The sequence below is a fragment of the Equus asinus genome, chromosome 26 (genome assembly GCF_041296235.1).
Source record: "Equus asinus isolate D_3611 breed Donkey chromosome 26, EquAss-T2T_v2, whole genome shotgun sequence".
NCBI lineage: Eukaryota > Metazoa > Chordata > Mammalia > Perissodactyla > Equidae > Equus > Equus asinus.
Genome location: NC_091815.1, coordinates 23,077,532 through 23,104,930, shown reverse-complemented (window position 1 = coordinate 23,104,930; position 27,399 = coordinate 23,077,532). Strand labels below are relative to the sequence as shown.

General features: G+C 38.9%; 1 protein-coding gene across 3 annotated transcripts; it reads right to left on the bottom strand.

Moving 5' to 3' along the window:
* Window positions 1-1,696: 1,696 nt before the first annotated feature.
* Window positions 1,697-22,186, bottom strand: LOC106836107 (zinc finger protein 585A). Of its 3 annotated transcripts, none has more exons than XM_014848719.3 (5): window positions 22,080-22,186; window positions 19,474-19,690; window positions 10,972-11,098; window positions 10,602-10,694; window positions 1,697-9,326 (listed from the first exon to the last, which is right to left on the bottom strand). In XM_014848719.3, the coding sequence occupies exons 2-5, from the start codon at window positions 19,549-19,551 to the stop codon at window positions 6,991-6,993; spliced, it is 2,634 nt and encodes an 877-aa protein (XP_014704205.3). In that variant the 5' UTR covers window positions 19,552-19,690; window positions 22,080-22,186; the 3' UTR covers window positions 1,697-6,990. The 3 variants fall into 3 exon arrangements, with proteins under 3 accessions (XP_014704205.3, XP_070355525.1, XP_070355524.1); XM_070499424.1 differs by lacking the exon at window positions 22,080-22,186 and adding an exon at window positions 20,729-22,053; XM_070499423.1 differs by lacking the exon at window positions 22,080-22,186 and adding an exon at window positions 19,973-20,692.
* Between the last annotated feature and the right edge of the window lie 5,213 nt (window positions 22,187-27,399).

Here is a 27,399-nt window from a genome sequence, read left to right as displayed (position 1 = left end):
ACCCTCTGCCATCCAGCCTCTCTCTCAGATATCCCTTAGTTCCAGACTCACACTTGCTGGCTTCAGTTCCATCTCTACGTTTTACTAAGCTCTATGACTTTGAGTGAACCACTGGCCTCTCTAGGCCTCTGTTGCTCACAATGTGTTCTGAGTACCAGAAGCATCAGCATCACCTGAGAACCTGTGAGAAATGCAGACTTTTGGCCCCCAGCCCACATCTGCTGAATCAGAAACTGGTGGTGAGGCCCAGAAATCTATGTATGAAAAAACCATCCAGGTAATTTGGATATGAGTAGCAAGGCCCAACACCAGGCTACTCAGCTATAATAATAATTATTATTCCAGATTTATGGCCCTCAGAAACTGTGAAGGAATAAATAAATGTTCATTGTTGTTTTAAGCCACTAAGTTTTGGGTAATTTGTTACATAGCGATAAATACTGTAGACAGTAATTCATTATAAATGCCATTCTCCATAGTGTAATGAAACACACCATAGGTTCTCAGAATTGGTATTAATTATAGTCATAAATTTAATATAATTCAAATTATTGTATTAATGTGGTGCTCACATTGCCCTGTTTCACAGATGGGAGTAGAGAACACTAGTTTTTGTTTTAATAGCAATGCTTATTATTATAACAAGTATTAAAATAGCACAATAATAATATCACTAAAGAGTAATTGTGCTGATTTCACAGAGGGCAGAAACCATCGCCCCTAGAGGTGGGGCTATTGTTGGTGTTAATATCAGGCAAACACCAACCTGAAGATGGCAGAAGGCAGAAGGAACACAGGATTTCTTAGCATCAGAGTTGATATGTTATTCATGGTATCTTAATAATTAGAGGCATACAATAAATAATGACAAGACTTTTAATATTAATTATAAATTATAATTGTATAATTATATTTCAAATCAATAATAGAGTCAATATAACTGTGGAATTAAGTAAAATAGTTAATAAGTGGTATGGTATAGTGTATGGTATGGTAAGTTGGGTGGGGTATGATATAGTCGTCACATCAGCCCCAGTAGCAGGATTGAAGGCTCAGGGTGGAGGGCTCAGCTCATCCTGACATTAGGGCAAGTGCCTATGACAGCCATGGTTTTAACCAGACCTTAGCCACGGGGTCAACACCTGCCACAGTGTCACATTCATTGTCCAGCAGGGCATCTGAGGTCCAGAACCCTCAGCCCTGCCACCCTTCTCTTGTCCCCTGGGTTTCATATTCACCAGTGGCTCCTCTGGTGGAGTGGGGGAGGGCGGAATGCACAGGATGATAGGATATAAGATTGAAAATGTTGGGGTAGATGCTGCCAGGATGGCCCCCTGCCTGTGTGATTCTCACTATTGTCCTTCCCTGGTCTGCACAGCCTGCCCACCACAACCAGGAAGAGGCTGAGTAAGGAGACATAACACTGACCATGTGGACACTGGGGGAGGACACAGGTCAGATACACTGGGGAGGGGAAGGATAGGGTGGTTGGGCAAGGAAAGGTTAGGGCTTAGGTGTGCTGGGGCATGGGGAGAGGCATTAGATCTCGAATTACAGGACCTATAACCAACCCACCCCCCTCTCCCAGGCAGCTCCCCTTGCATTTAGCTCACTCTATGTGGGGCACTTGGTCAACCTTGATGCTATTGCTATCATTCATTCATTCACTTAACAAACTTGTACTGATTGCTGGCACCATGCTGTGCTTTGGACACAGAAGGAACAAGACAAAGTCTGGGCATCATGAGGTTGACGGTCCAGTGGGGAGGAGGGAATGAGAAACCAAAAAAACATTTAATATCGGGTCAGACAGTGGCACTTGCAACACAAAGGCAGTACAAAATAGGAAGTGACGCCAAGAAGTGTGTTACTTCAGATACAATGGTGTAGGTTGGGGGCTCTCCAAAGAGGGGAAGACCAGCAGGCTGCACGAGCACTGGGAAGCTGAGCGCCCTCAGAGAACACGTCCAGGCCCAAAGTGGAGCTGGCTTCCTTGATGCTGAGAACGGCCAGAATTGGGTTTGTTGACAATAATAAAAACGGTGACCAGCTACAACTACAGGCTCTCCGTATACCCTCTTTTATTATAGTTGTAACTTTACATTGCAAACATGAAATGTAAACATGTAAAAATGCAAATAACTGAAATGTTATGTGAAAGTTTGCCATACAAAATATAAAAATTACATAATCTAATATATAATCTTACAATACATATTTCTATCATATAAAATAGAAATTTTATTGTAATAAGGAATATATAATAATATTATAATGTGCTATATAAGCACAATATTACTATAGTATGATATGCACATAAAATTATAACTAATATACAAATCTATATAATCTAGTATCTAATAAATAATCATATCAAATATAATTCAAATTGTCACATGGTGAAACATAATACTTTGAGACTCGTCTATGTTGTAACTTGTGTCAAATCATTCCTTTTTATGGCGTCATAAATCAGCCTTTTTACAGCTGAGTATATTTCATTGTACAGATGTACTATAATTTATTTGCCCATTGATGGACATTTGGGTCATTTCCAATCTTTCGGCAATTAGGAATACAGTTTCTGTGAACATTCAAGTATGTGTATAAGTTTTCATTTCTCTAGAGTAAATACCTAGAAGACCAATTGCTGGATCATAGAAGTATATGGTTAACTTTACAAGAACTTGCCAAACTTTTGTCCAGAGTGGGTATACCATTTTACCTTCTCACCAACAACACATGAAAATTTCCATTGCTCTGCACCTTTGCCAACTTTTGGTACCATGTTTTAATTTTTTATTTTTTTAGCTGTTCTAAATAGGCACATTAGTGGTTATCTCACCATCGTCTTAATTTACATTTTCCTGATGATGACTAATGATGTTGGGTATCTATTAATCAGCTTATTTTCTATTTGTATCTCATACAACCATATGGATGAATCTCAAAAACATGACATTAAATGAAAAGAAGTTGGACTCAAAAGGGGCTATATATACATATCTCCACATTTAAATGACATTGTGGAAAATGCAAAACTATAGAGGTAGAAAACAGAGATCAGTGAATGTGAGAGGCTGGGAGTGGGGAGAGGGACTGACTAAAGGGGAACAGAAGAAATTTAGGGGAGTTGAAGGAACTATTCTGTTTTGATTAGGGTGTTGATTACACAACTGTATATATTTGTCAAAACTCTCAGGACTGTATGCTAAAAAGGGTGAATATTACTGTATATAAATTAGACTTCATAAATCTGACTTCAAAAATATCTCAGTACTATAACATTATAATAAATATAAATGAGAAATAATTGAAACTAATTGACAGTAAAATAAGGTGTTTCCCTCTGTGAGGTTTGAGGACAGCCATGCAGAGGTTGGTCAGATACTTATGTCAACTTGTAACTAGTAATATTATTAACAACAGGACACTCTCTGGTCTCCACCGGCCCTACTCCCTTCACGGGGCCCATATTAAGTCACTTCATCATCCATAACTCCATTCTACAAGTCAAGCAATTGAGGCTGGGGGGAGGTTGGTGCATTGGCCCAGAGTCCCTCAGCAGATCAGTGTTGGCACCAGGATTTGAATTCACATCCACAGCTTTCACTATTCTGCTTGCATCACTCTTGGTGTAGTAAATGGGAAGAGGCTCAGCGTGTGATCTCTTGGGGCCCCCAGATCCTCCCCAGCCCACTCCAGGTCAATAATTCCCTGGAGGGATCTATGAGGCTAGGACCTCATCCTCATTCCTCTTCCATCCCCCAGGGTCCTATCCATGCAAACAGTGGAGAAGCAATAACAGGGAACTTGCAGTAACCACACTGAGGGGCCTCAGGAAGCAGTGGGCAATGGAGACTCAGCAGACATTGTGGTGGTGGGGGCCAATAGGGAAACAGCAGACACTACAAGGATTTAATGGAGGGGTCACAGATATGGTGTTAGTGGGTAATGGGCATCAACAGACATTGTGCTGGTTGTTAATGGGGGTCCTACAGAGAGGAGGGCAGTGAAGGCTCCAAAATGTAGATGGCTCATGTGGAGTTTATGGTGCAGTATCAGTCAATTGCCCTTCCTTGGGGGAGGGAAGCAGGCTAACGGCACACACCAGTGTTCAGAGAAGTATTGGGACCATTACCACAGGCTGTGTTGGGGATGGTTACAGACACTACAAGGTGGATAATGGAAGATAACTGGTCACCATTACTGTGATGGACAAGTAAGAGGGGGACACAAGCCATCCTGCTAGACATATAATGAAAGCATCAGGAGATAATATTTATAGTTGGGTTGGGTGGGGAATATGTACTATGGTTCCCTACTCTGAGGACTGTAATAAGTGGTCATCAATCACTACTTATGTGAAAGTGGGAATAAACAGGGAGCATGGAGGCTACCAGGCTTTGTCACAAGTGGGGCGAAGTAACACACATTATGCTGGGGGTAATTGTGGGAGAGGTAATGAAAAGCTCTCCAGACACTACTTCCTGGAATTAATGAAGGGTGACAAACACAGTACTAGAGTAAGGTAAGAGGGTAATGGAGGGGGTCCAGCCATTGTGTTGGGGTGGGGTAAGAAGAGGGTAATGGAAAGACCTCCAGACACCCTCCTGGGGGTGGCAAACGTTCTATTTTGGGGGATAACAGTAGGTCACAAGACATTGAGTGAAGCCTCAGATGCAGTGCTGGATGAGGTAAAAGGAGGTAATAGTGGGTCACCAGACATTGTTCTAAGATAGGGAAGGGCATATGGTGGATCATCAGATACTCTGAAGGGGTGAGATGAAGGGACGCTAACGATGGATTAGACATTGATCTAAGGTGGGGTAATGGGATGTGTCACTAAGCACCGCCCAATTTGGGAGTTAAAAGTGGAATCCCCAGCCCTGTCCCCTTGACCAGCTTCTGCCCCCATCCTCAACTCCCAGGCTGCCACTCACAAAGGTGAGAACATCTCTGCACAACCCAACTATTTCCTACTCAGTGTTGCCAAAGGACTGACCTGAAGGAACCATTCTGCCAGTTCCAGTTTAGCCAACCAGCAGCTGGGCATTCAATCAGACCCTCTGCCCACATTTGAGAGGTCGCTGCTGCCCCAGTCTTGAGTCAGACACCTAACTTCCAAGGAAGGTCCACCCGTCTGCTCTTGACCCCTCCGTACTATTAGCGCTGGGCATACCTGTCAGGGCATGATAAGCAGGTCTGTAGGTCAGGTTCTGGGATCAGCTAGGCCCTGCCAAGGTGTAACTGGGCTGGTGTATGCTGGGGCAGAGTGAACGGGCTCTTTCGTAATCACTTTGAAGCTGATGGTAGTATTCCAGAATCATGGCAGGGAATCCTGGAACGCCAAGCACCTATGAGGGATTTCCTATGCCTCAGTTCTTTCTTCTGTAAAAGGTCGGCATGAGGCCAAAAGGTTTACAGTGATGTTACAGCTTTAGGGCTAGGAAGGAGGCACAGCTCAGGCAAAGACTGGAGGTGAAAAAGTCTGATGTGTTTTAGGTAAGTTGGTTCTCCCCTTCGGAGCATCTAATGCTGCAACACAGAAAGGATCTAAGGGAAGTCACGGAATGAGCAGGGCCAACACTCCACACTATGCATTTATGGAATACCTGTTCTATGTCAGGCATGGGTCTAGGCTCACAATGGTGAACAAAACAGGGACAAACATTCTAGTGTGGGAGCCATAGACAAATAAGTGAAATATACAGGGCATCATGGTAGTAAGTGTTATGGAAAAGGATAAAGGAGGAAGGGTCGGGGGTTGGAACTTTAAACCAGGCAGGCAGGGAAGGGCAAAGGTGGCCTCTGTGAAGAGGTACCTCTGGAAGACAGACATGCAGTGAACCACACAGATATAATAAGGAACTGTGCTCTTTGAAGAGGGCACTGCAGATGCAAAGTCCCTGAGGCAGGACCTAAAGTGATGCTTTTTGAGACACATAGGGGAGAAGGTGCCTGTGGAGTACGTGGCATGAAGATGAACACAGAAGACAGTGAAGATATGTTGGGGTTTGTTTTAATGAGTTATTGATTTGTTATTATGCAGGTCAGGTCATTAAGTAAGGCAAAGGAGGCAGAAGAACTGTGACAGCAAAAGGGAGACTAGGGTGAAGAGTTGACCAAGGTGAACTGAAAATTCTTACCTCAGAACCTTTCCTGAGGGTAGCAGGAGTTCACAAGACACTACACTGGGGGCTAAATGAGGGTCAGCAAATACTGTCTGGGAGATAACAGCAGTCAGCAAACATGGTCTTGAGCACTAATGGGCAGCCATATGCAATTATGGGGGTCAGAAAGCAATGTGCTGGAGACTGATAAAGGTCAGAGGCACTCTACTGGTGGCTAATAGAAGGGGGATTACAAGTCATGGTGCTAGAGGATAACAGGGAGTCAACATATACTCTGAGATTTGTGTCTGTACACATAAAGAGCTGTTTTTTATTGTGGTATCTCTTTCTTGATGGAAATAATTGATGGGGGATTGGATATGCACAACCATGTTAGAGTCAAGAAAAAAAAAAAGAAAAAATACCCCAACTTCTGTTAGACAATGTTTTCTGCAACAAATATCTCACAGAACTTAGGGTTTGTCACTATCGTATATATTATGTTGTCCTACCATTCAACTTGTTGGACTTTTCCTATCCCACAGTAAACAGGATTATCATTAACATGATGTAACATAATCTGTCCTATGCCGAATTTGGTAACAGTGTTCCATTGTATTTTTCATGAGAAGGCTTCTTCTAACATATCAAACGGACAAAGTTCCTTCTCAGTATGAATGCCCCAAGGTTTAATAAGGCCGGTGACAATGTGAGAAGAGCATCCCTCATTCAGGGCCCTCTCAGTGGTCCTCTTCTGTAATATGCAACATTCTGATGGGCATTTCTACTTACGATAACATATATATTATTTTGCTGCATGAATTCAATAATGTACAATCAGACCTGCTCTCACTGAGGTTTTCTTATACTGTTTCTCTCAAGTGTGAATACTCTGGTGCACATTGAGCACTGACTTCTGAACGAAGCCTTTCCCACAGACCACACACTTGTAGGGTTTGTCTCCAGTGTGTGTTGTCTGGTGTTTATTCAAATTTGACCTGTCAGTGAAGGCCTTCCCACACTCAGCACACACATAAGGCTTCTCTCCTGTGTGAATTCGTTGATGCACTTGGAGCTGTGATTTCTTAGTAAAAGATTTGCCACAGTCACTGCATTCATAAGGCTTCTCTCCAGTATGAATTCTATGATGTATAATCAACTCTGACTTCTGTCTGAAGGTCTTCCCACATTCAGAACAGATGTAGGGCTTTTCTCCAGTGTGAGTTTTTTGGTGTTTACTGAGATTTGACCTGCCACTAAAGGCTTTCCCACACACAGCACACACATACGGTTTTTCTCCTGTGTGAATTGGTTGATGCACCAGGAGCTGAGATTTGGAGGTGAAGGATTTCCCACAATCACTGCATTCATAAGGTTTTTCTCCAGTATGAATTCTCTGATGAGTAATGAAGTTTGACTTCCGGATGAAGGCTCTTCCACACTCAGTGCAAACATAGGGTTTCTCTCCTGTATGAATTTTCTGATGCACAATGAGTATTGATTTCTGGTTGAAAGCTTTCCCACATTCATGGCATTCATACTGTCTCTCTCCAGTGTGAATTTTCTGGTGTATATTGAGATGTGACTTCTGGGTGAAGGCTTTTCCACAGGTACTGCATTCATAAGGTTTCTCTCCAGTATGAATTCTCTGATGTGTAATCAAGTCTGACCTTTGTGTGAAGGCCTTGCCACATTTAGGACATATATAGGATTTTTCTCCTGTATGAGTTTTCTGATGTGTAATGAGATTTGACCTGTTGGTGAATGCTTTCCCACATTTAGTGCACATATAGGGTTTCTCTCCTGTATGAATTCGTTTATGCACGTGCAGTTGTGACTTGGAAGTAAAGGATTTCCCACAATGACTACATTTATAAGGTTTCTCTCCCGTATGAATTATTTGATGTGCAATCAAGTGTGCCTTCTGGATGAAGGCTAGCCCACATTTCAGGCATACATATGATTTTTCTCCTGTATGAATTCTCTGATGCACTGTGAGTGCTGACTTCTGAGTGAAGGCTTTTCCACAATTGCTGCATTCATAAGGTTTTTCTCCAGTGTGAATTCTCTGATGTATAATCAACTCTGACCTATAGGTAAAGGCCTTACCACATTCAGTACAAACAGAAGATTTCTCTCTAATTTGAACTTTCTTATGTGTAATGAGGTTGGAGCTACCACTGAAGACTTTCCCATATTCGGTGCATATAAAGGGTTTCATTCTTGTGTGAACTCGTTGATGCACCTGGAGTTGTGACTTGGAAATGAAGGACTTTCCACAGTTATTGCATTCATATGGTTTTTCTCCAGTATGAATTCTTCGATGTGCAATCAAGTGTGTCTTCTGGATGAAGGCCTGGCCACATTCAATACATATATAGGATCTCTCACCTGTATGAATTTTCTGATGCATCCTGAGTGTGGACTTTTGTGTGAATGCTTTGCCACAATCAGTGCATTCATGATGTCTCTCTCCCGTATGAATTTTCTGATGTATACTGAGATCTGAGTTATAAGAGAAGCCTTTCCCACATTCACTGCATTCATAGAGTTTTTCTCCAGTATGAATTCTCTGATGCCTGAAAAGAGAAGATACTTGGAAAAAAGCTTTTCCACATTCACTGCACTTATAGGGCTTCTCTCTAGTGTGGGTTCTCTGATGTGTAATGAATTCTGGCTTCTGTACAAAAGCCTTCCCACAGTCAATACATACATAGAGTTTTTCTCCTGTATGAACTTTCAGGTGTACCTTGAGTTGTGGCTTCTGGGTGAAGATCTTTCCAAATTCAGCACATTCATAAGATTTCTCCCCAGTATGAATTTTCTGATGTTGAGAGGGTGCTTGTTTATAGCTGAGGATTTTTCCATATTGATTATGGTCCCATAATTTCTCTCCTGCTGGAGTACACTCATGGTCAGTACAGGAAGAAATTTTACCATATTCGGTAACCTTATTAATGTTCTTTGATGCACTGTTTCTATTATGACTGTGTAAATCTAAATTATGCTTCAAAGCATTTCCAAATGAGTCACACTGATGGGGTCGTCTTAGGGAAGAAATGTTTCGGTTCACATGAATTATTTTCCTAATGTTCTTATATTCATAATCTCTCTCTGTAGTCAATATTTTCTTGATGAAAGCAACATCTCTTAAAGATTTGTTTTCTCTTGGCTGACAGCTCTTTACCTCGTCACCAATCTGCCACAATTCTTCTAGAATGAAATACAACAAAACATCACTTGTATAGCATCACTTTCCCTCTGAGTGTAGAAAGCTTTTTCAGAAATTATCTGCTGTGAGGTTTGAAACCCAAATGCTCCTTCTCAAAGGAAAATGAGGAGATAATTTTAGCTCAAAGAGCAGCTAGCAGAGGCTAGAGGGGAGGGTCATATGGCCCATTCAGGCTGAACCCAGAGAAAAGGATGAGGGTGAATCACTGGCTCCTCCAGGAGGCTTGGTGATAGTGGTGACAGGAAACATTCTGGAACACAATTTAGCAGTCAGAGGAAATAAACTTTATGAACACATTGCACCATGAGCAGAAGTGGAAAAAGTAAGACAAAGAACAAGATACATAGCACGATAACATTTATATAACCCAATAATACATATCTCAAGTCACTTTAAATTTTAAAAGAACATGCATGAATTAAAAAATGTCTCCATCATATAAAACAATTGCCTACGGTGGTAAGTGAGATGGGCATGGAGAAAGAAAGAAAAACAAATAAATTAAAAAATAAAATAATACAGAATCCTTAGACCAATGGTGATAGCATCCCCTGAATGAGGCCCACAATCAAAGTCAACTTGTCATGTGAAGTACAGAAATAAAGTGATTACAATAATCAGCCAAGCAAGCAAAGAGACTCCAGTCAATGTGAAGTCACTCAAGTGAAAAGTGAGATACTCCTACAGGTTAAGTGACAGTGACCCCCTAAGTTATCACTTGGACAAAAGGCATGGGGAATGAGGAAGTGAGAAATCTCATGTCAGCATCTATGGAGAAAATGAGATGAGAGCCTAGTTGGATAAAGTTCTGAAGCGTCTCACAGTGAGAAAAAAAGAAATGAAAGAGGACTAGCAGCAGTGGAACTGTGTGACATATACGAACTTTGAAAGAAAGAAGATCCATGAATGCCTGAAGCCATAAAGAAAGAATCTCAGACAATGGGGAAGGTAGAGAGAAAAAGAATGTTACAGAAAAGAAGCACAACCAAGAAAAAAAATCTTTAATGAGGCAGATTGGTACATGATATACAGACTCCAAAAAGCCAAGGAAGAAGATAGTTAGAAATGACAAAAGGCATTTGTGTAGAAGGTATTTAGTTATTTGAGAGGCCAATCTCAAGGGTCTTCAAGCAGTACAAAAAATTTAGAACCTTCCAGAAGAGTCATCTTAATCACATTTCAAAGATGCCAGTCTTTCTCAAGACAGCTGAGATTTACTCCCCTGTCTCCCATCAGTCTGCGTCATACTCACTCACCTGGACAGCTCTGATACTGGCTCTCAGCCTGCAGTGCCCATGGCTCCTTCCCCTGCTCCAACATGAAAACCTCTGGTTCAGGAACTTGATACCCTGTTCAAGAGAAAGGAGAAAAGGTCTGGGTCCAGCTAACTGTATTTCTGAGCCCAATCAATAAAGCCTTGTTCAACAAGGCTTTGTTCTTCAGGAAAGTTACCATACATCTATGGGAATAGAGGAATATTCAGAGTGCTCAAAAGGGATAAAGAATCCTGGACAAATCAAGGACAGATCATCACATATTTCAGATGTCTCACAGCATTCAGCAACTGAGAATTTGGAAACACTCTCAGTGGGGCCTTCTCTCAGACACGCGGGTGACTGTGCTTACCTACTGAGAGCAGGTGGCTGTAGGTCTCCAGCATCACATCTCGGTACAGGTTTCTTTGAGCAAGGTCTAGATGCTGCCACTCCTCTCTGCTGAAATCTACAGCCACGTCCTTGAAGGACACTGATCCCTGTAAGAGCAGATTCCTGTTCAATGTGAATGGTTACCTTTGGGGGATGGAAAAACTATAAGAATATGGAATGCAGATTTTGTTAATTTACCCCCTTTTTTAACTCACTCCCATTTCCCTAATATGCTACTATGAAAGTTTTCAAACATACAGAAAATTTAAAAGAATTGCAGAGTGAAAACCTATATACCCAACACTTAGATTCTATCACTAACATTTTACTTGTTTTATCACACATTTTAGCCATACGTTTTTATCCATCCGTAGAGATATCTTACTTTTTTGAGCATTTCAAAGTAAACTGTAGATGCCAGTACACTTCCTCCTAAATACTTCAGAATGCAAAACATTGACTAGAGTATAACATTTGTTTACCTTTTTTTAAAGTAAAATTTACAAAAAATGAAATGTACAAATCCTGAGGGTACCATTTTCAGTTTTGACAAATGCATATACCTGCATAATCCAGGAACTTTTAAAAAATGATATTTCACATAGGGTGCATACTAAATATCTACTTTTACATAATATCTTGTAGAAGAAAGAAATCCAATAAGGAACTTCTGCTATTTGTTCCATATTACAGTCAATTGTTTTTCAAAACTGAAGATTGAAATAGGCTCTTTTATAGTCTTCCAGCAACTAGATGAACCACATGCGATACAGTTTCTGAGCAATCTAGGACCAGCCATTATGCTAGTCCTGGGAACACAGAGATAATTATATATGTTTCTAATCGTCTAACAATTAAAAGACTTGGAAAGTAAACAAGACCTAAGTTTTAAAAGAAGAGAAAAAGAAGACACAAATTCACTAAGGTGACAAAAAGTAAACCTCTATGTGCAACACACTCAGGGCCCAAAAAGGGCTGCATGGGGGAACAAGTTTATATTAGTTGAAGAATTTAAGTTGGAGGATGAGAAGTGTAATACAGAATGGAGAGGAGAGGTAGTTCATTTCCCAGAAAATAAAACAGTGAAACTGTGGAGAAAGGAAAATACATGATGAGTTTGAGGAACAGCAAACAGCTCTTTGCAAATGGAGAGAAGTCTGCATGACACGTCAGGAAGGTGGTTGTGGGAAAAACAGTCTGATCAAAGAACAAGTCTGGATTTTTTACTTTAAGAAAAGGTAATTAAGGTATCAGATTTATATTAAAATTTCTTTCTATAAGATCTGTATTGCAGGATAACCAAATAAATGATGAGGCAAAGTTCCTTATAGGATGACTCTAGCTAATAAATGAAGAACTTAGGATAGAATCAGAATATCATCATTTTGTAACTCCTAATGAAAAATAGATTTAGACAATGACCATTAATGGTTGCTCAACTGTTTCAGGTGAAACGCTGAAGAGAAGTTTATAATGGATAGATCAGCTAATAACATCTGCATCCACTGATCGATTTTAATATCACAAAAAGAGAGATAACCAGATATTATGTGCCTCCGGACATGACATAGTAATTAATTTCACTATACCATCCATTAAGTATTCTTGCCAAAAAAAAGAGAAAAATCTAACCTAAATCTCATTAAGCCTCCAGATCAAACAAATCACTCATAGGTAACGTGAAGGACAGAGGAACATATTAAACAATATCAAGACCAAAATGTCAGCTAAATCCAGAAGGCAGAAAATGAACTGTTTCTTCAAAAATTAAATTCAAACAGAAAAAATATGGAGGAGAATTTTCTTTTCTTTCGGTTTTTTTTGGTGAGAAAGATTGTCCCTGAACTAACATCTGTGTCAATCTTCCTCTATTTTGTATGTGGGACACTGCCACAGCATGGCTTGATGAGTGGTGTGTAGTTCCATGGCTGAGATGCAAACCTGTGAACCCCAGCCACCAAAGCAGAGTGCGTGAACTTAACCATTACACCATGGGGCCAGTCCCTGGAGGGGAATCTTGTCTTTATTAAAAGAGACTTCAGACTCATACTACCAAATGCAACTTGTGGACCTTGTTTGGCTCTCAATTAAAACAAACCAACAATAAAAAGACATTTATGGCATGTTTAGAGAAATTAAAACAATAACTGGGTATTACATAATATCTAGAAATTGACATTATTATGTTTTAGGTGTGATAATGGCTTACTGGTTATGTTAAACAAAAAGGAAGGAAAAAAGAATTCTCATCTCTTAGAGATACATATCAAAGTATTTACAGATAATACATGGTGTTTGGGATGTACTTGAAAATGACCCAGCATTTGGAGGAGAGACGGTAGTTTTAGATGACCTAAGAATGGCAGAACGTTGATGACTAATAAAGCTGGGCAATAGGTACAAAAGACACAAGGTCTCCTTATACTATTCTCTTTACTTTTGTATACATTTACATTTTCTTCCATAATAAAATGTTTCTAAATAAACATAATCACCCATATAAAAAATCTAATCTGAAAATGGAGAACTGAAGGAATAGTGATTTCCATGTGGAGTCATAAACATTTAAAAAAATGATTATAGGGACTTGAACACCCCACACTCAGCAAGTTATAGAAATAACAGACAGGAAATTATCAACGTTACAGAAGAACAAACAGGATCTAATCAATATTTATACAATACTCCATCCAAGAGCAAGAGAATACACATTCTTTTCAAGCACCCACAGAACAATGACCAAGATAGACTATATCCTAGTCCATAAAACAAACCTCAACAAATTGAAAAGAATTAAAATAATAACAAAGCATGTTCTCTGACCATAATGGAATCAAACTAAAAATCAACAACAGAAAGACAACAGAAAAATCTCCAAAGGAATCATATTAGAAAATAATAACAAAAGCTATCTGGAAAGTCACAAAATATTTGGAAATTAAACAACACAGTTCTAAATAACCCATATCAAAGAGGAATTCTCAAAAGAAATTTAGAAAATACAAATAACTGAAAGAAAGTGAAAAAAATAACATCAAAATCTGTGGGATGCAGATAAAGCAATGCTGAAAGAGAAATTTATAGCACTGTTTAAATTAGAAAAAGGGAAACAATCCAACTAAAAAAATGGGCAGAGAATGTGAACATTTTTCCAAAGAAGACACACAGATGGCCAACAGGTACATGAAAAGGTGCTCAACATCATTAATCATCAGAGAAATGCAAATTAAAAAAACCAGAATGAAATATCATCTTACACTTGTTAGAATAGCTATTATCAAAAAAAATATATATATAAGAAATAACAAGTGTTGATGGGGATGTGGAGAAAAGGGCTGTTGTGCACTGTTGGTAAGCGTATAAACTGGTAACCACTATGGAAAACAGTATGGAGGTTCCTCAAAAAATTAAAAATAGAACTATCATATGATCCAGCAATTCCACTTCTAGGTATTTATCCAAAAGAAACAAAAACACTAACTCGAAAAGATACCTGTGCTCTCATGTTCACTGCAGCATTATTCACAACAGTCAAGACATGCAAGGAGCCCAAGTGTCTGTCAATGGATGAACGGATAAAGAAAATGTGGCATACTTGTACAATGGAATATTATTCAGCCATAAAAAAGAAGGAACTCTTGCCATTTGCAACAGCATAGATGAACCTTGAGGAAATTATGCTAATTGAAGTAAGTCAGAGAAGGACAAATATCATATGATCTCACTTATATGTGGCATCTAAAAAAAACCCCTTAAGTCATAGATACAGAGACCAGATTAGTGATTTCCAGTGGCAAGGGGTAGGTAGTAGGCAAAATCAGTGAAGGTGGTCAAAAGGTACATACTTCCAGTTATAAAATAAGTAAGTCGTGGGGATGGAACGCACAGCATTGTGACTATAGTTAACAATACTGTATTGTATATTTGAAAGTTAATAAGAGAGTAAATCTTAAAAGTTTTCATCATAAGAAAAAAGAATTGTAACTGTTGTGATGGATGTTAATTAAACTTATTGTGGTGATCATTTCACAATATATACAAATACTGAATCATGTTATATACCTAAAACTAACAGAATGTTATATGTCAATAATATATAAATTAAAAAAAAGGAAAGGGGAATGTTCTCAAATCAATAATCTAAATTCCTACCTCACGAAACTGGAAAAAGAAGAAAATAAACTCAAAGCAAGCAGAGGAAAGAATATTCTCAAAACAGGTATTTTAGAATGAGCAAGACTGGAAGATCAGTCACAAGGCCCCAGGCACAGTCCTATGAGAGGATACGCATTTCTCTCTGGTGTAGAGCAAGGCTGCAGTCAGGCTAGAGAAGGGCTTGATATTCATTATTAAGGAAGGTAAATTGATAGCGAGTGTGAAGGTGAGAAAAAGGGACTCAAATAATTCTCAGCCACCACTTTTGCATAACTGTAGATTCTGGTGCCACAGACCCAGAACTAAGAACTAGAGGAGGAGGCTGGGGGAAGAAGACAAGAAATAATGATTTAAATTTTGTACATATTGAGATTTAGGTGGTAAGACATATAGGAGGATGTGCATTGGGCAGCTGGACAGAGAGCCATTAGAGATGAAGATTCAGGAGTTGTCCATACACAGCAGGTCACTGAATTCAGGGGAGGGAATGAGCATGCGGGCAGGACAAGAATACTCAAAGTATTACAGATATGTGTGGTTTCTAATGTCTTAAATTAAGATGCTTGAAAACTATTTTTTTTCTTCTTCTTCTTCTCCCCAAAGACCCCAGTACATAGTTGTATATTCTAATCATAGGTCCTTCTGGTTCTTTGAAAATGTTCCCTATATACTTGAAAAGAATATATGTGCCTTAATTTTTCTCTTTCATATACTTGTATATTCACACCCTACACACACCAAACCCACAGCCCCCAAACCCAATGTCATCAAGAATTTAACAGGGGATCAAGATGTCATATTTGTATCTTTGACTCCTTAGCAAATGAGCTTCTTATAAACAGTTTGTCCAGGAAAAAATCTCACTCACAGATAATAATAAACATCTGCTGATGTACAAAGATACCATAAGAAAAAAGAATGAAAGAAAAAAAGAGAGGAGATTAAAAGGAACATGCTAGAAATAAATTGCCACACGTTAGAAGAAAACACATTCACCACGAATTCAAGGAATTCACTCAAATAATTAACTACTTAAAATAAATAGGGATATTAAGAGTCTAAGGAAGAAATATGGGAAAACAGGCTAAAGAAATGGTTATTTAAATTTTTGAAAAGTAAATGGGCAGAAATCAGTAAAGGAGTGAAAAAGAAAGAAAAAGCAACACAGAAATCAAGGTCTCTCTGAAAGCAATGAAAACATTCTGTGAAAACACAAAAAATGGCAAAGAGTAGACTGACACAAGTGAGCTACATGAAATGGAAATACGGATTTTTAAAGGAAAATAGAAAAAAGAAAAATAGTTGAATAAAGACATCCAACAAACAAAAGAATCCGTGAAGTGGCAGTACAGAACTCTCACCATTATTCACAGTACAAATTTAACAGATGTTGTCTAAAACAAGAAATTAGAAGATTTGGTTCAACAAGCTAATGTTATAAAGGTGTCTCTAAAAGAACCAAACAAAAAAGAATCCAAACCTTTGAAACTGCCAGAAGGGACACAGAAACAAAGCAAAAATACAGAGTATAGAGTGAAAGGTACAAAAGAAGCAACCACATCAGAAGTGTAACACAAAACGCATCTTTCCACAGCTGTACAGAAGAAATGCTCGCGGACTCTCACGGACGACAGTTAGAGGATGAGCAAAGGCCCATTTGGAAACGGCAACAGAAAGGAAACAGCGGCCTCCATCCTGAGTGGCCAGAGCTGAATTCTAGGGAAAAAGTATTAAACGTGACAAGGACACAATCCAAAATGAATTCCAGACGTGCTTTAATTTTTCTCTTTCATCCACTTGCATAGTCACACCCTACACACACACATCTTTTTCTAACTTCTTCAAATGAAAGTGTAACTCATACCTTAGGTCTTTTTTACTCCCAAACTTACAGCATTCCTTAAAAAGGCATTTAAATCTATATTTTTTCCCTACATCTACCGTTTAGCTTCATCACACAACTATAAAATGTAGTACTTTATTTAAATTCAACTCAAAGAATTCTCTAAGAAGATCCTTTATGATTTTTCCTTTAAAAAATATTTATGTAGGAAAAAAATTTAAGGTTTTCAGATATAGGGGTTTCTTTTTGCTAGCCTTTTACTTTAAAAAAAAATTATTTTCTTAAAATTGTGGTAAAATATACATAACATGAAATTTACCATTTTAACCATTTTTAAATGTGCAGTTCAGTGGCATTAAGTCCATTCACAAGGTTACACAAAAGCCTTTTGTTTTCTAGTTCTAAGTTAATGCTCTTCGTCAGAGAACAGAATCAATATTATAGCAAAGGTTTATATATTTTTTTGCTTTGCTCAATAAGTTTTTGAGAACAGTTGATAAAATGGTTAGTGGTATATTTAATGATTTCTGTTCATTTTTACTTAATATTGTTCAAAGTATATCATTAGTTAAATAACGTTGACAATTTTTATAATTAATATGTCACTACTTTTGTAAGTTTGAACTCCCTCTTCACCCCTTTGGACGTTTTTCATCTTAAATTCCCTTTGATCTGTTCCTAAAATTGTAGCCCTAGCTTTCTTTTGGTTTTTGTTTCTCAGACAATTTTTCCATTCCTTTATTTTGAAATGAGGAGAAAAGCAGCCCCTGACAGCTGAGAGTTGGCCTGGCACTACCAGTTCGTCATCAGTGTTGCTAGGAGCTGGCCAGGCAGGATCAGTTATGTCATGGTGTTCTCTTGTTACACAAAAATACAGAACACCAGAGCTGGCCCACTGGTGTAGTGGTTAAGTTAGAGTGCTCCGATTCGGTAGCCTGGGGGTTCATGGGTTTGGATCCTGGGCACGGACCTACACACCACTATGGCGGCATCCCATATACAAAACAGAGGAAGACTGGCACAGATGTTAGCTCAGGGCCAACCTTCTTCACCAATAAAATAAATAAACAAAAGAATTGGAGAAAGTAACTTTAAAAAAAAAATACAGAACACCAACATCAAACAAGACCCCTCTCTGACGGTGATGATGAAGAACAAAACCAAGACAACTCTGTAATCATATCTGAGCACAGACAAAAATCAGAACATTGTTCAAACCACATAAGTGACCAAACATCCCCTTATTCTGGCTAATACAAGTGACTGCTGCTGCTTTACCAATTACAGCTATCATCTCGCTCCATTTTTCCTATCTTCTAGAGAAATATTAAGATACCCAATCACAGAATTGCCCAACAGCAACAGAAGTGGAGGCTCACTGAGATTCAGCTAAGATTCATCGCCTTCAACTAAAAGCCTGAACTGAAATTCCACTACTTCTCATATATATGATAGAAAGAGAAAACATGACAAGAATGTCCACCACTGCATTGTTCATAACATGCATTGTATTTTACCAAATGTTAGAAAAGCCATGAGCAAAAATGTGTCTAGTATGCCACTTTTTGTGAAATGCAAAGAAAAAAGATTTATAATGGTTTTTATTTGCATAAATAAATTAAGCAAAGAAAACTAATAGGATTGGTCATTTGTATGGGGGCAACTTGGGCAAGCTGGGAACAGAGGTGGGCAAACCACAGTCCTGTCGTTCCCCTGAGTTTCTTTCACTATTGTGTTTTCCCCTGAATTCTTTCCTACATTTCTTTAATTTCTGAACTAAGTGTATATATTACCTATTCAAAAAACTAAACTATTCCTAATAAACTACCACAATATCTTCAGAGAGATAAGAAATAGATTACATCTGTGAAAGAGCAGGATGCTAATGAAACAGAATATTTATAAAACAAACTAGAGTTTTTGAAAATTAAAACTTTGAATTACAACTCTGAATTAGAATATTGATAACAGTAATGAGAAACTCATAAAGAGCTGGAAGACAAAGTTAACAAACTTTTTATTTATAAAAAATGAGAGTAGCAAAGAAATACAAAATAGTAGAGGAAAAAAATGGAGAACCAACATCTAAAAAACAGCAACTTCAGAAAGAGAAGAGTGAAAATACTTGTGTTGGGAGGAAGCAGTTTAGGAAGAAGTAAAGAAACATTTTCAAAATTCTGCATAAAAGTGACTTCTAAACACGAATTTTATCCTCAGTCAAAAGATCAATACAGCATGAGGACAAACTAAAGAAGAGTTTTCCTTGCCATTCTACTTCTCACTGTCATACAGTTGGGCTCTAGATGTGGAGACGTTACCCACGTGTGGCTCAGTCTTGGCAAAAAGACAAGATGTTTCAGGGGCAGGAGGAGAGTCTGGCTGCTTCCTGTGGCCCGTCTGCCTGTGCCCTGAGGCTCTGGCGACAGACCAGAGATATCTGTTTCTGGGATAAATTCTCCACCCCCTGGGACTCCTCCTCCTCACCTCACATGAGCTGCCATGTTCCTCAGGAGCCAGGACCAAGGATTTCTGGGGAGAGGTCCAATTAGCTGGCATGGTCATGTCGGGTCTCAACCTTTATTCTCTCAAGAGCCTAAAGCTTGATGGGCATCTGTGAACTCAAGCAGGGCTGCTGGGGTAGAGGTAGGCTGGAGTGTGGAGGAAGATCTGGCCCAGGGGCTCCCCAGAGACACCAAGGAACCTGGAAAGACAATGTACACGTGGTCAGTCACTTAATATTCATCACATAAATGTTCCTTGGGAACACCACGGTGTAGTTCCCTGAGCAAGACACCGCAGAGCATTGGTTCTCAAACTTGAGTGTGCATCTGAGGGTTTGTTAAACTAGTTAAAAATTCTCAGGCTCACTCTCACAATTTATCGCTCAGCAGATCTTGGGTAGGGCCTGTCTTAGTCTGTTTGGGCTGCTCTAACAGAGACCACAGACTAGGTGGCTTATAAACGAGAGAAATGTATTGCTCACGGTTCTGGAGGCTGGGAGGTCCAAGATGAAGGCGCCAGCATAATCACATCTTGGTGAGGGCCCTCTTCCTGGTTCACAGCCGAGACTTCTCGCCGTGTCTTCACACGGTGGAAGGGGCTCGGGAGCTCTGTGGGGTCTCTCATAAGAGCACCAATCGCATTCCTGAGGGTTCCCCCCTCATGACCTAATCATCTCCCAAAGGCCCCACCTTCTAATACCATACTTTTGGGGGTCAGGATTTCAACATATGAATTTGGGGGTGGGGGGACACAAACATTCAGACCACAGCAGAGCCCAAGAATCTGCATTTCTAACCAGAGCCCAGGTGATGCAGATGCTATTCCAGGAATCATGTTTTGAGAACCAGTCCTGTGGAGAATACAAAGTTTAATAAAACCTGTGACAGGTACTAGTCAAGGTAAAATAGGAGAAAAACCATGAGATATAGACTAACATTCCTGAAGATCTGAATGGCAGCTCTGCCACCTTTCAGCCATGAGAACGTGAAGAAATTATTTCAGTTTCAGCTTCAAAAACAAAAATGGAAGTGCCTACCTGATAGAGTTATGAAAATTAAATGAGATGATGCTCATAAAGTACTCAATACACCCCCGGCACACAAGAAGCCGGCAATAAATACTAGCAATTACCATGCACTATTAGATATTAAAACTTAACACAAAAACAATGTAATCAAAACAAGTAAAACAACAAACCAGACAATACTGATTAATACGTATGACAAAAGTGACATACAATTAAGTGTGAACAAGACATTCATTGTGTCAATGCCGCTGACATAACTGGCCATCCGCCTGGAACAAAACACACCAGATCCCCGTCACACACTGTACGTTAGACCGAATTCCAGCAGGACCAGATATTTTAAGTATATGTACTTTAAAAAACACAAAGAATATTAAAATAAATTTTAGGAGTATATGTTTGTACAATGTTGTAGTGGGGTAGGAGGGACTTTATTCACCTGAGAGAAAACCCAGAAATTATAAGAGAACAAATATTTCTGATTATATGATGTTTCTTAATTACATGTTAAAATACACCTTATAAATCAAAACGAAGATACAGACAAAAAATTTTCAATATGTGATGATAGGCTATCCCTAATATTTAAAAGAAAAAAACATCTAGCAATCAAAAAAAAAGAAAAAGCTCAGAAAAAAAACAGACAAAGGATATAAAAATTCACAGGAAAGGACATTTAAATGGCAATTAACCAGAACAATGCCAACTTTACTAACAGGAAAATGCATCAGAGCAATGAGATGTAATTCTCCCTCAATACTGCAGAAACTTAACAAAAAGAATCCCGTGCTGGAAAGCATTTGGGGAAATGAGCTCTTGTACAGATTGTGGGTGGGAGCTTGAATTGCTATAACATCTTTTGAGTTATTTAGTCATATCTATTACTAAAAATACACATAGCTGTTCCTAATAATCGTTTCAAATACATAAAGCAGAAACAGACAGAAGGAAGGACAAGTGGACAAATCACCTGCCCAGTGTGAGCGTACCTTTCTCTGTAATTAATTAAGCAGACAAAAATCTGCTTAATATAATATGAAACAATACAATTAATAGAGAATACACACCGTTTTTATGTACTAGAGGTGACATTTATGAAAACTGACCATGAACTAGGCCATAAAAAAATTCTTAAACTCGAGCATTACCCACAGGCATTATGTGAAAGAGAATGTACTTCATGGGTCAAAGAAAAAATAACTGAAATTTTTAAAAAACCCAAAACACTGAGATTTGAACAATAAAGAAAATGCTATGCACCAAAGTTGTGAATGTTTAGAAAGTAAACTCATCACAGACCCCACAGATCCCCAGAGCTGACGCCACAGGCCCTGTCACTGACCTGACTCCCACCACTGAACCCACAAATCCCAGTGACTCACCCCAAAGATCCCCACTGCCCAGAGGCCCCTATCACCAACCTCCCAAAACTCATCAACGGACGCCACAGACCTCCCCCGTCACTGAACCTCGAAGCCATCATCATGACTCCACGGACAACCCCTCCGTCACTGACCCCACAGAATCCCTAATCGCGACCAACCAAAATCATCTCAGGTACCTCTTGGGATTAAAACGCGGAGACGCTCCAGGCACCAGCAGCCAAAAAAAAAAAAAAAAACAACCAAACCTGTCGAGGGCCACTTCCGCTTCCGGTCAGGCCTGTAGCACCGCCCCTTATGGCTGTTGGTATTGCGCATGCTTCTGAATTACTTGGAAGGGGCATTCAGCCAAGAGGCCAGCGCAGACAGGCTGCTGGAGACATTGCGCAGATTCCGTACGGCGCTGTCGGGCTGAGAACATGGCCGCACCCAGTGGAGCACCTGCGCTCGGGCCGCCATCTTGAAAGCTTGTCCATTCCGTACAGCGGAGGACGAGACCTCCTGCGGGTTTTCACTGAGCGAGGGAGGAACCGTCAGTAAGAATGCAGGAGGCTGGCCCTTGTCTAGGAGGGGGGTATTGGAAATGGGGTCTGGCGCTCTATGTTCTATTTAGAAAACATAAATGGCCCGTCGGGATACAGCACAGGGCGGAGAGCAATACCTGCTGGGAGAAACCACTGGGGGATGAGGGAGAAGTCAGGATGGTACAGCCCGCTGATGGAGAAAACCACTCAGGCAAAGGGTGGAGTGGTCAGCATGGGAGTTCGCTCCTGAGCGAAGCCGCCTGGCAAGACAGAGACATGTCAGAATGGGCAATCTGCTGCAGGAGGGGTGTACAGCCTTTAATAGGAGAAAGCGCCTGGAGAAATAGGTGGAAGTTGGGATAGTCCAGTCCTCTGCTCAGAGATACCACCGAGGAAGGTGTCACCTTTGGAAGGGGTGGGGTGGAGGGCGCGGGGATGGAGACTTGAATCCCCGTTAATCTCCGTTAGTCTCCACCCTCGCTACATCAAGTAAAACAATAACAGGCAGCAATAATAATAATAACGGTCTTTAATATGACCAACGTGTGACTAAAAGCTCCGAAAGAAAACGGCTTTTTAAAATGTATTTGTAAATTAAAATCTAAGTAATAACAATGTGTTTACTATGTGAATGAAGCAAGTCCAGTCTCTGACTCTTCCCTTAGCTGCTCCTGCATGGAAATTCTGGAGCAGCTGACACTCCCCTCCCCGTCTTTTTGGGTGACTGCGAGTGGGAGTTACAAAGCCACAATCACTTTACCTGGTGAACTCCTAAACGTTCTCAAAACCCAGCTTAAATATTGCCTCTTCCAGGAAGTCCTTCTACCTGACAATGTCAGGAGGTTCTATGTCCTGCCGAAAGTGCAGCTTCAGTCCCAGCAGGTGGGGAAGGTGTTTTGAGGGAACTGGACCTGGGCTCTGATGTGGGCATGTCGGGTCCCTTCAGGCCAGTTGTGTCCCCTCTGGGATTCAGCTTAATCATAGGACCGCTTAGAGGGTTGGACTCTGCTCATGCAGGTTCTTTTTCTTCTCCCAAAGCCTGGTCTAAGGAAAAATCTGCGAAAGTCCATTAGTGAATACACATTTTTATGAGAGGCCTAAGACTTACTGTTAATTTTGTTAGTAATGTGGTTATGTTAAAAAGGACATTTCTCTTTTAGAGATTCATGTGGAAGTATTTATGGGTGAACTATTATCTTTAAAAACTCCGCTGAGGAGAGGTAGATGGATGAAACAAGAATACAGAATGTTGACAAATATTGAAGCAGGGTGTTGGGTATGTGGAGTTTGTTATAGTGTTCTCTCTTCTTTAGTATTTGTATGAAAATTTCACAATAAAAATTTAACTCAAAAAGAAAAGAATTTTAAAAACATTTGCAAAGAAATATCAAGAAGAAAGCAGGTGTGTTGATAGAATTAGGTACTACAGATTTCAAAGCATAGAATATTAACAGAGATATTCCATATTTTAAAAGGATGCAGACGACACTTCTAACATTTATCTTACAAAATAGTTCTGAAATACATACAGGAAAAACTTATAGAACAGGGACATTTTGAGGAACCCACAATCACAGTAACAAACTAATACATCTCTCAGAAACAGATCAAATAGAAGAAAGGTAGGTATAAGGCTATATTGGGATAACAGGAATCATTTGCTTGATTTATCATATAGAGGATCTGCATTTTCTTTTTATTTTTTACCAGAGAATGAGCTTTTACAAACATACATAGAACACTCATAAAAATTCCCCACAAAGTAGGCCATAAAATTAATTATAAAGCTCCCAAACTGATATCATATAAGCTATATTCTCAAACTACATCAAAATGAAAATAGAAACCAACAACAGGGAAACCATAAAATGTTCCAAATGCCTGGACATTAAAATATACACACCTGAATAATGCTTGGGTTAAGGACAACATAACAGGGGATATTGCAAGCTCTTTAGAATGAAGAGGAAAATGATAGTACCTCATATCAAAAATCTAAGAGATGGGCCAAAATGATACCAAAAAGAAAACCTATAACCCAAAATGCATTCATTAAGAAAGTAGAAGGAGTGAAAACAAATTAACTAAGCTTTAATTTAATCACATTCTACTAAAGATCAATTAAACACTCTCAAAGAAATTGGAAAGGAGGAATTAATGTGACAAACAGGTATTAATAAAATAAGTAGAAAAAAAAAAACCCCAGTAGAGGTAATTAATAGGTAGAAGTAATTAATAAAACCATGATGAGCTTGTTCTCTGTAAATAGTGAAATAGACAATCATTTTTTAAGAAAGATGAAGAAAATAGAGATACAAGAAAACAACTTGGAAAGAAAAGGGGGCATGAATACAGAGAAGAAAAATTAAAAGAAGAGAACTCTATGGATATTTTGAGTAATCAAAAGCCTAATGAAATAGAAAGTTTTCTAGGAAAATATAGAAGAAATTGCCACATGAAGGAGAGAAAACTGGATTGGCCAAACACCTTAAAAGAAACTGAATTGGCACCATATGCAAAAAACAACCCTACGTGAATTAGTGATTCAAATGTCAAAAACATAACTTTAAATCTTTTAGTAAAAAATATCAAATATTTTTAGATCTTTTGGTAATGGAGAGAAAGATTTCTTTTTAATTTTAAACAGTCTCTTTATTTTATTTTATTTTTTTTAAAGATTAGCACCTGAGCTAACATCTGTTGCCAGTCTTCTTTTTTTTCTTCTTCTCCCCAAAGCCCCCCAGTACATAGTTGTATATTCTAGCTGTGAGTGCCTCTGGTTGTGCTATGTGGGACGCTGCCTCAGCATGGCTTGATGAGCAGTGCCATGTCCGGCCCAGGATCTGAACTAGTGAAACCCCGGGCCACCGAAGTTAACCACTTGGCCACAGGGCTGGCCCCGGGAAAGATTTCTTAAACAGAACACAAAGGAACCATTAAATATAAAAGATTGATCAATTTAAAAATTGAAAGATTTTAATCAAAAGATTGATAAAAACAAGAACTTTGTTCGTAAAGAAAATGAAAAGGTAAGTTATAAACTAGGACGGATAAACATAGAACACAAGTCTACTGGAGACTGGTAGCAGGAACAAATCCAAATCGTTAAATAAAGCATAACAAACCCAATACATATATGGCGAGAGAGACACGAACAGGAATTTCATATAACGGGAAACTCATGTAGGCAACAAACATATAAAAAGATTTTCAACATCATTAGTGATCAGGGAAATGTAAATCAAGATGATAATTTAATTTTATATTTCTTTGGCAAAATTTAAAAGTCTGACAATTCCAAGTGTTGATAGAACATGGGGCAAATTATACTTTGCTGGTGGGATGTTAACTGGTTGCAATCACTTTGGAAAATAGTTCAACAGTATTTTATAAAGCTGGACAGTCTCATACCCTAAGATCCAGTGAGTACACTCCTAAATATATATCCTAAAGAAACTCTTGTATGTGTGTTCTAGGACACATGTACAGGATATTTATGTCAGCCCATGGTTCACAAGGACAAAACCTGAAAACCCAAATGCTCATCAACCAAGTCAAATGAATGAGCACTAGTGACACACAGCAATAAGAGTATTGTACTGGGTTGAATAGTGTCCTGCCAAAATTTATGTCCACCCAGAACCTCAGAATGTGACCTTATTTGGAAATAGGGTCTTTGCAGATGTAATTAGTTAATTTAAGATGAGGTCACACTGGATTACAGTGGGCCCTAAATCAAATAACTGGTGTTTTTATAAGATGAAAAGACACAGAGACAGATATCAATGGATATTTTGGTGTTTCCATATTTTTCCTATTATAAATGATGCTCCTATAAATAAACTGTCTTAACTATGTCTCTTGGAATGCATGTACAATCTCTGGGATATATATAAAAAAGTGGAATTCCATACATCTTTCACATATTCAGCTTTTCTAGAAAATCCCAAAATATTTTTAAAACAGTACTGTATACATATATTTTCTCCAGGAGTGAACAAGAATTCTCTCCAACACTGTAGTAGTTGATCATAAGACTTTTTACTTTTTGTCAACCTAGTGGATATAAAATGACATCTTACTATGGTTTTAATCTACCTTTTCCTTGTTACTAATGAGGTCAAATATCTTTTTATGTGTTTATTGACATTCAAGTTCCTTCTCCCGTAAATATTCATTCATACCTTTTGTCCATTTTTCTATTGAGTTATCTTTTTCTTATTGATCAGGAATTCTTCATATATTTTTGATACTACTCTGTTAGTTGTATGGTTAGGAATATCTTCTCACAGCTTTTGGCTTTTCTTTCACTTTTTTAGTGGTATCCTTTCATGAATAGAAATTCTTAATTTTACTGCAGTTAAATTTATCAATCTTCTCTTTATCCTTTGCACGTTTTTGTCTTGTATAATAAATCCTTCCTGACAACCCACCAACTGGGAGAAATACTTGAAAATCATATATCTGACAAGGGGTTCATCTCAAAAATATATAGAGAACTCACACAACTCAACAATAAGAAAACAAACACCCGATCAAAAAATGGGCAGAGGACATGAACAGACATTTTTCCAAAGGAGATTACAGATGGCCAAAAGGCACATGAAAAGATGTTCAATAAGATTAATCATCAGGGAAATGGAAATCAAAACTACACTAAGATATCACCTTAAACCTGTTAGAATGGCTATAATTACTAAGACAAAAAATAACAAATGTTGGACAGATGTGGAGAAAAGGGAACCCTCATACAATGCTGGTGGGAATGCAAACTGATGCAGCCGCTATGGAAAACAGTATAGAGATTCCTCAAAAAAATTAAAAATAGAACTACCATATGACCCAGCTATCCCACTGCTGGGTATTTATCCAAAGAACTTGAAATCAACAATTCAAAAAGACTTATGCACCCCTATCTCCATTGCAGCATTATTCACAATAGCCTAGATGTGGAAGCAATCCAAGTGCCCATCAA

Bases quoted from the DNA above. Each gene is read 5' to 3' on its own strand.
- LOC106836107 (XM_014848719.3), bottom strand. From the start codon at position 19,551: ATGACCATGCCAGCTAATTGGACCTCTCCCCAGAAATCCTTGGTCCTG. The intron at 10,695-10,971 runs GTAAGCACAGTC...TCTCTTGAACAG, and splicing joins CAGCCACCTGCTCTCAGTAG to GGTATCAAGTTCCTGAACCA. The intron at 9,327-10,601 runs GTGAGTGAGTAT...ATTTCATTCTAG, and splicing joins CCAGTATCAGAGCTGTCCAG to AAGAATTGTGGCAGATTGGT.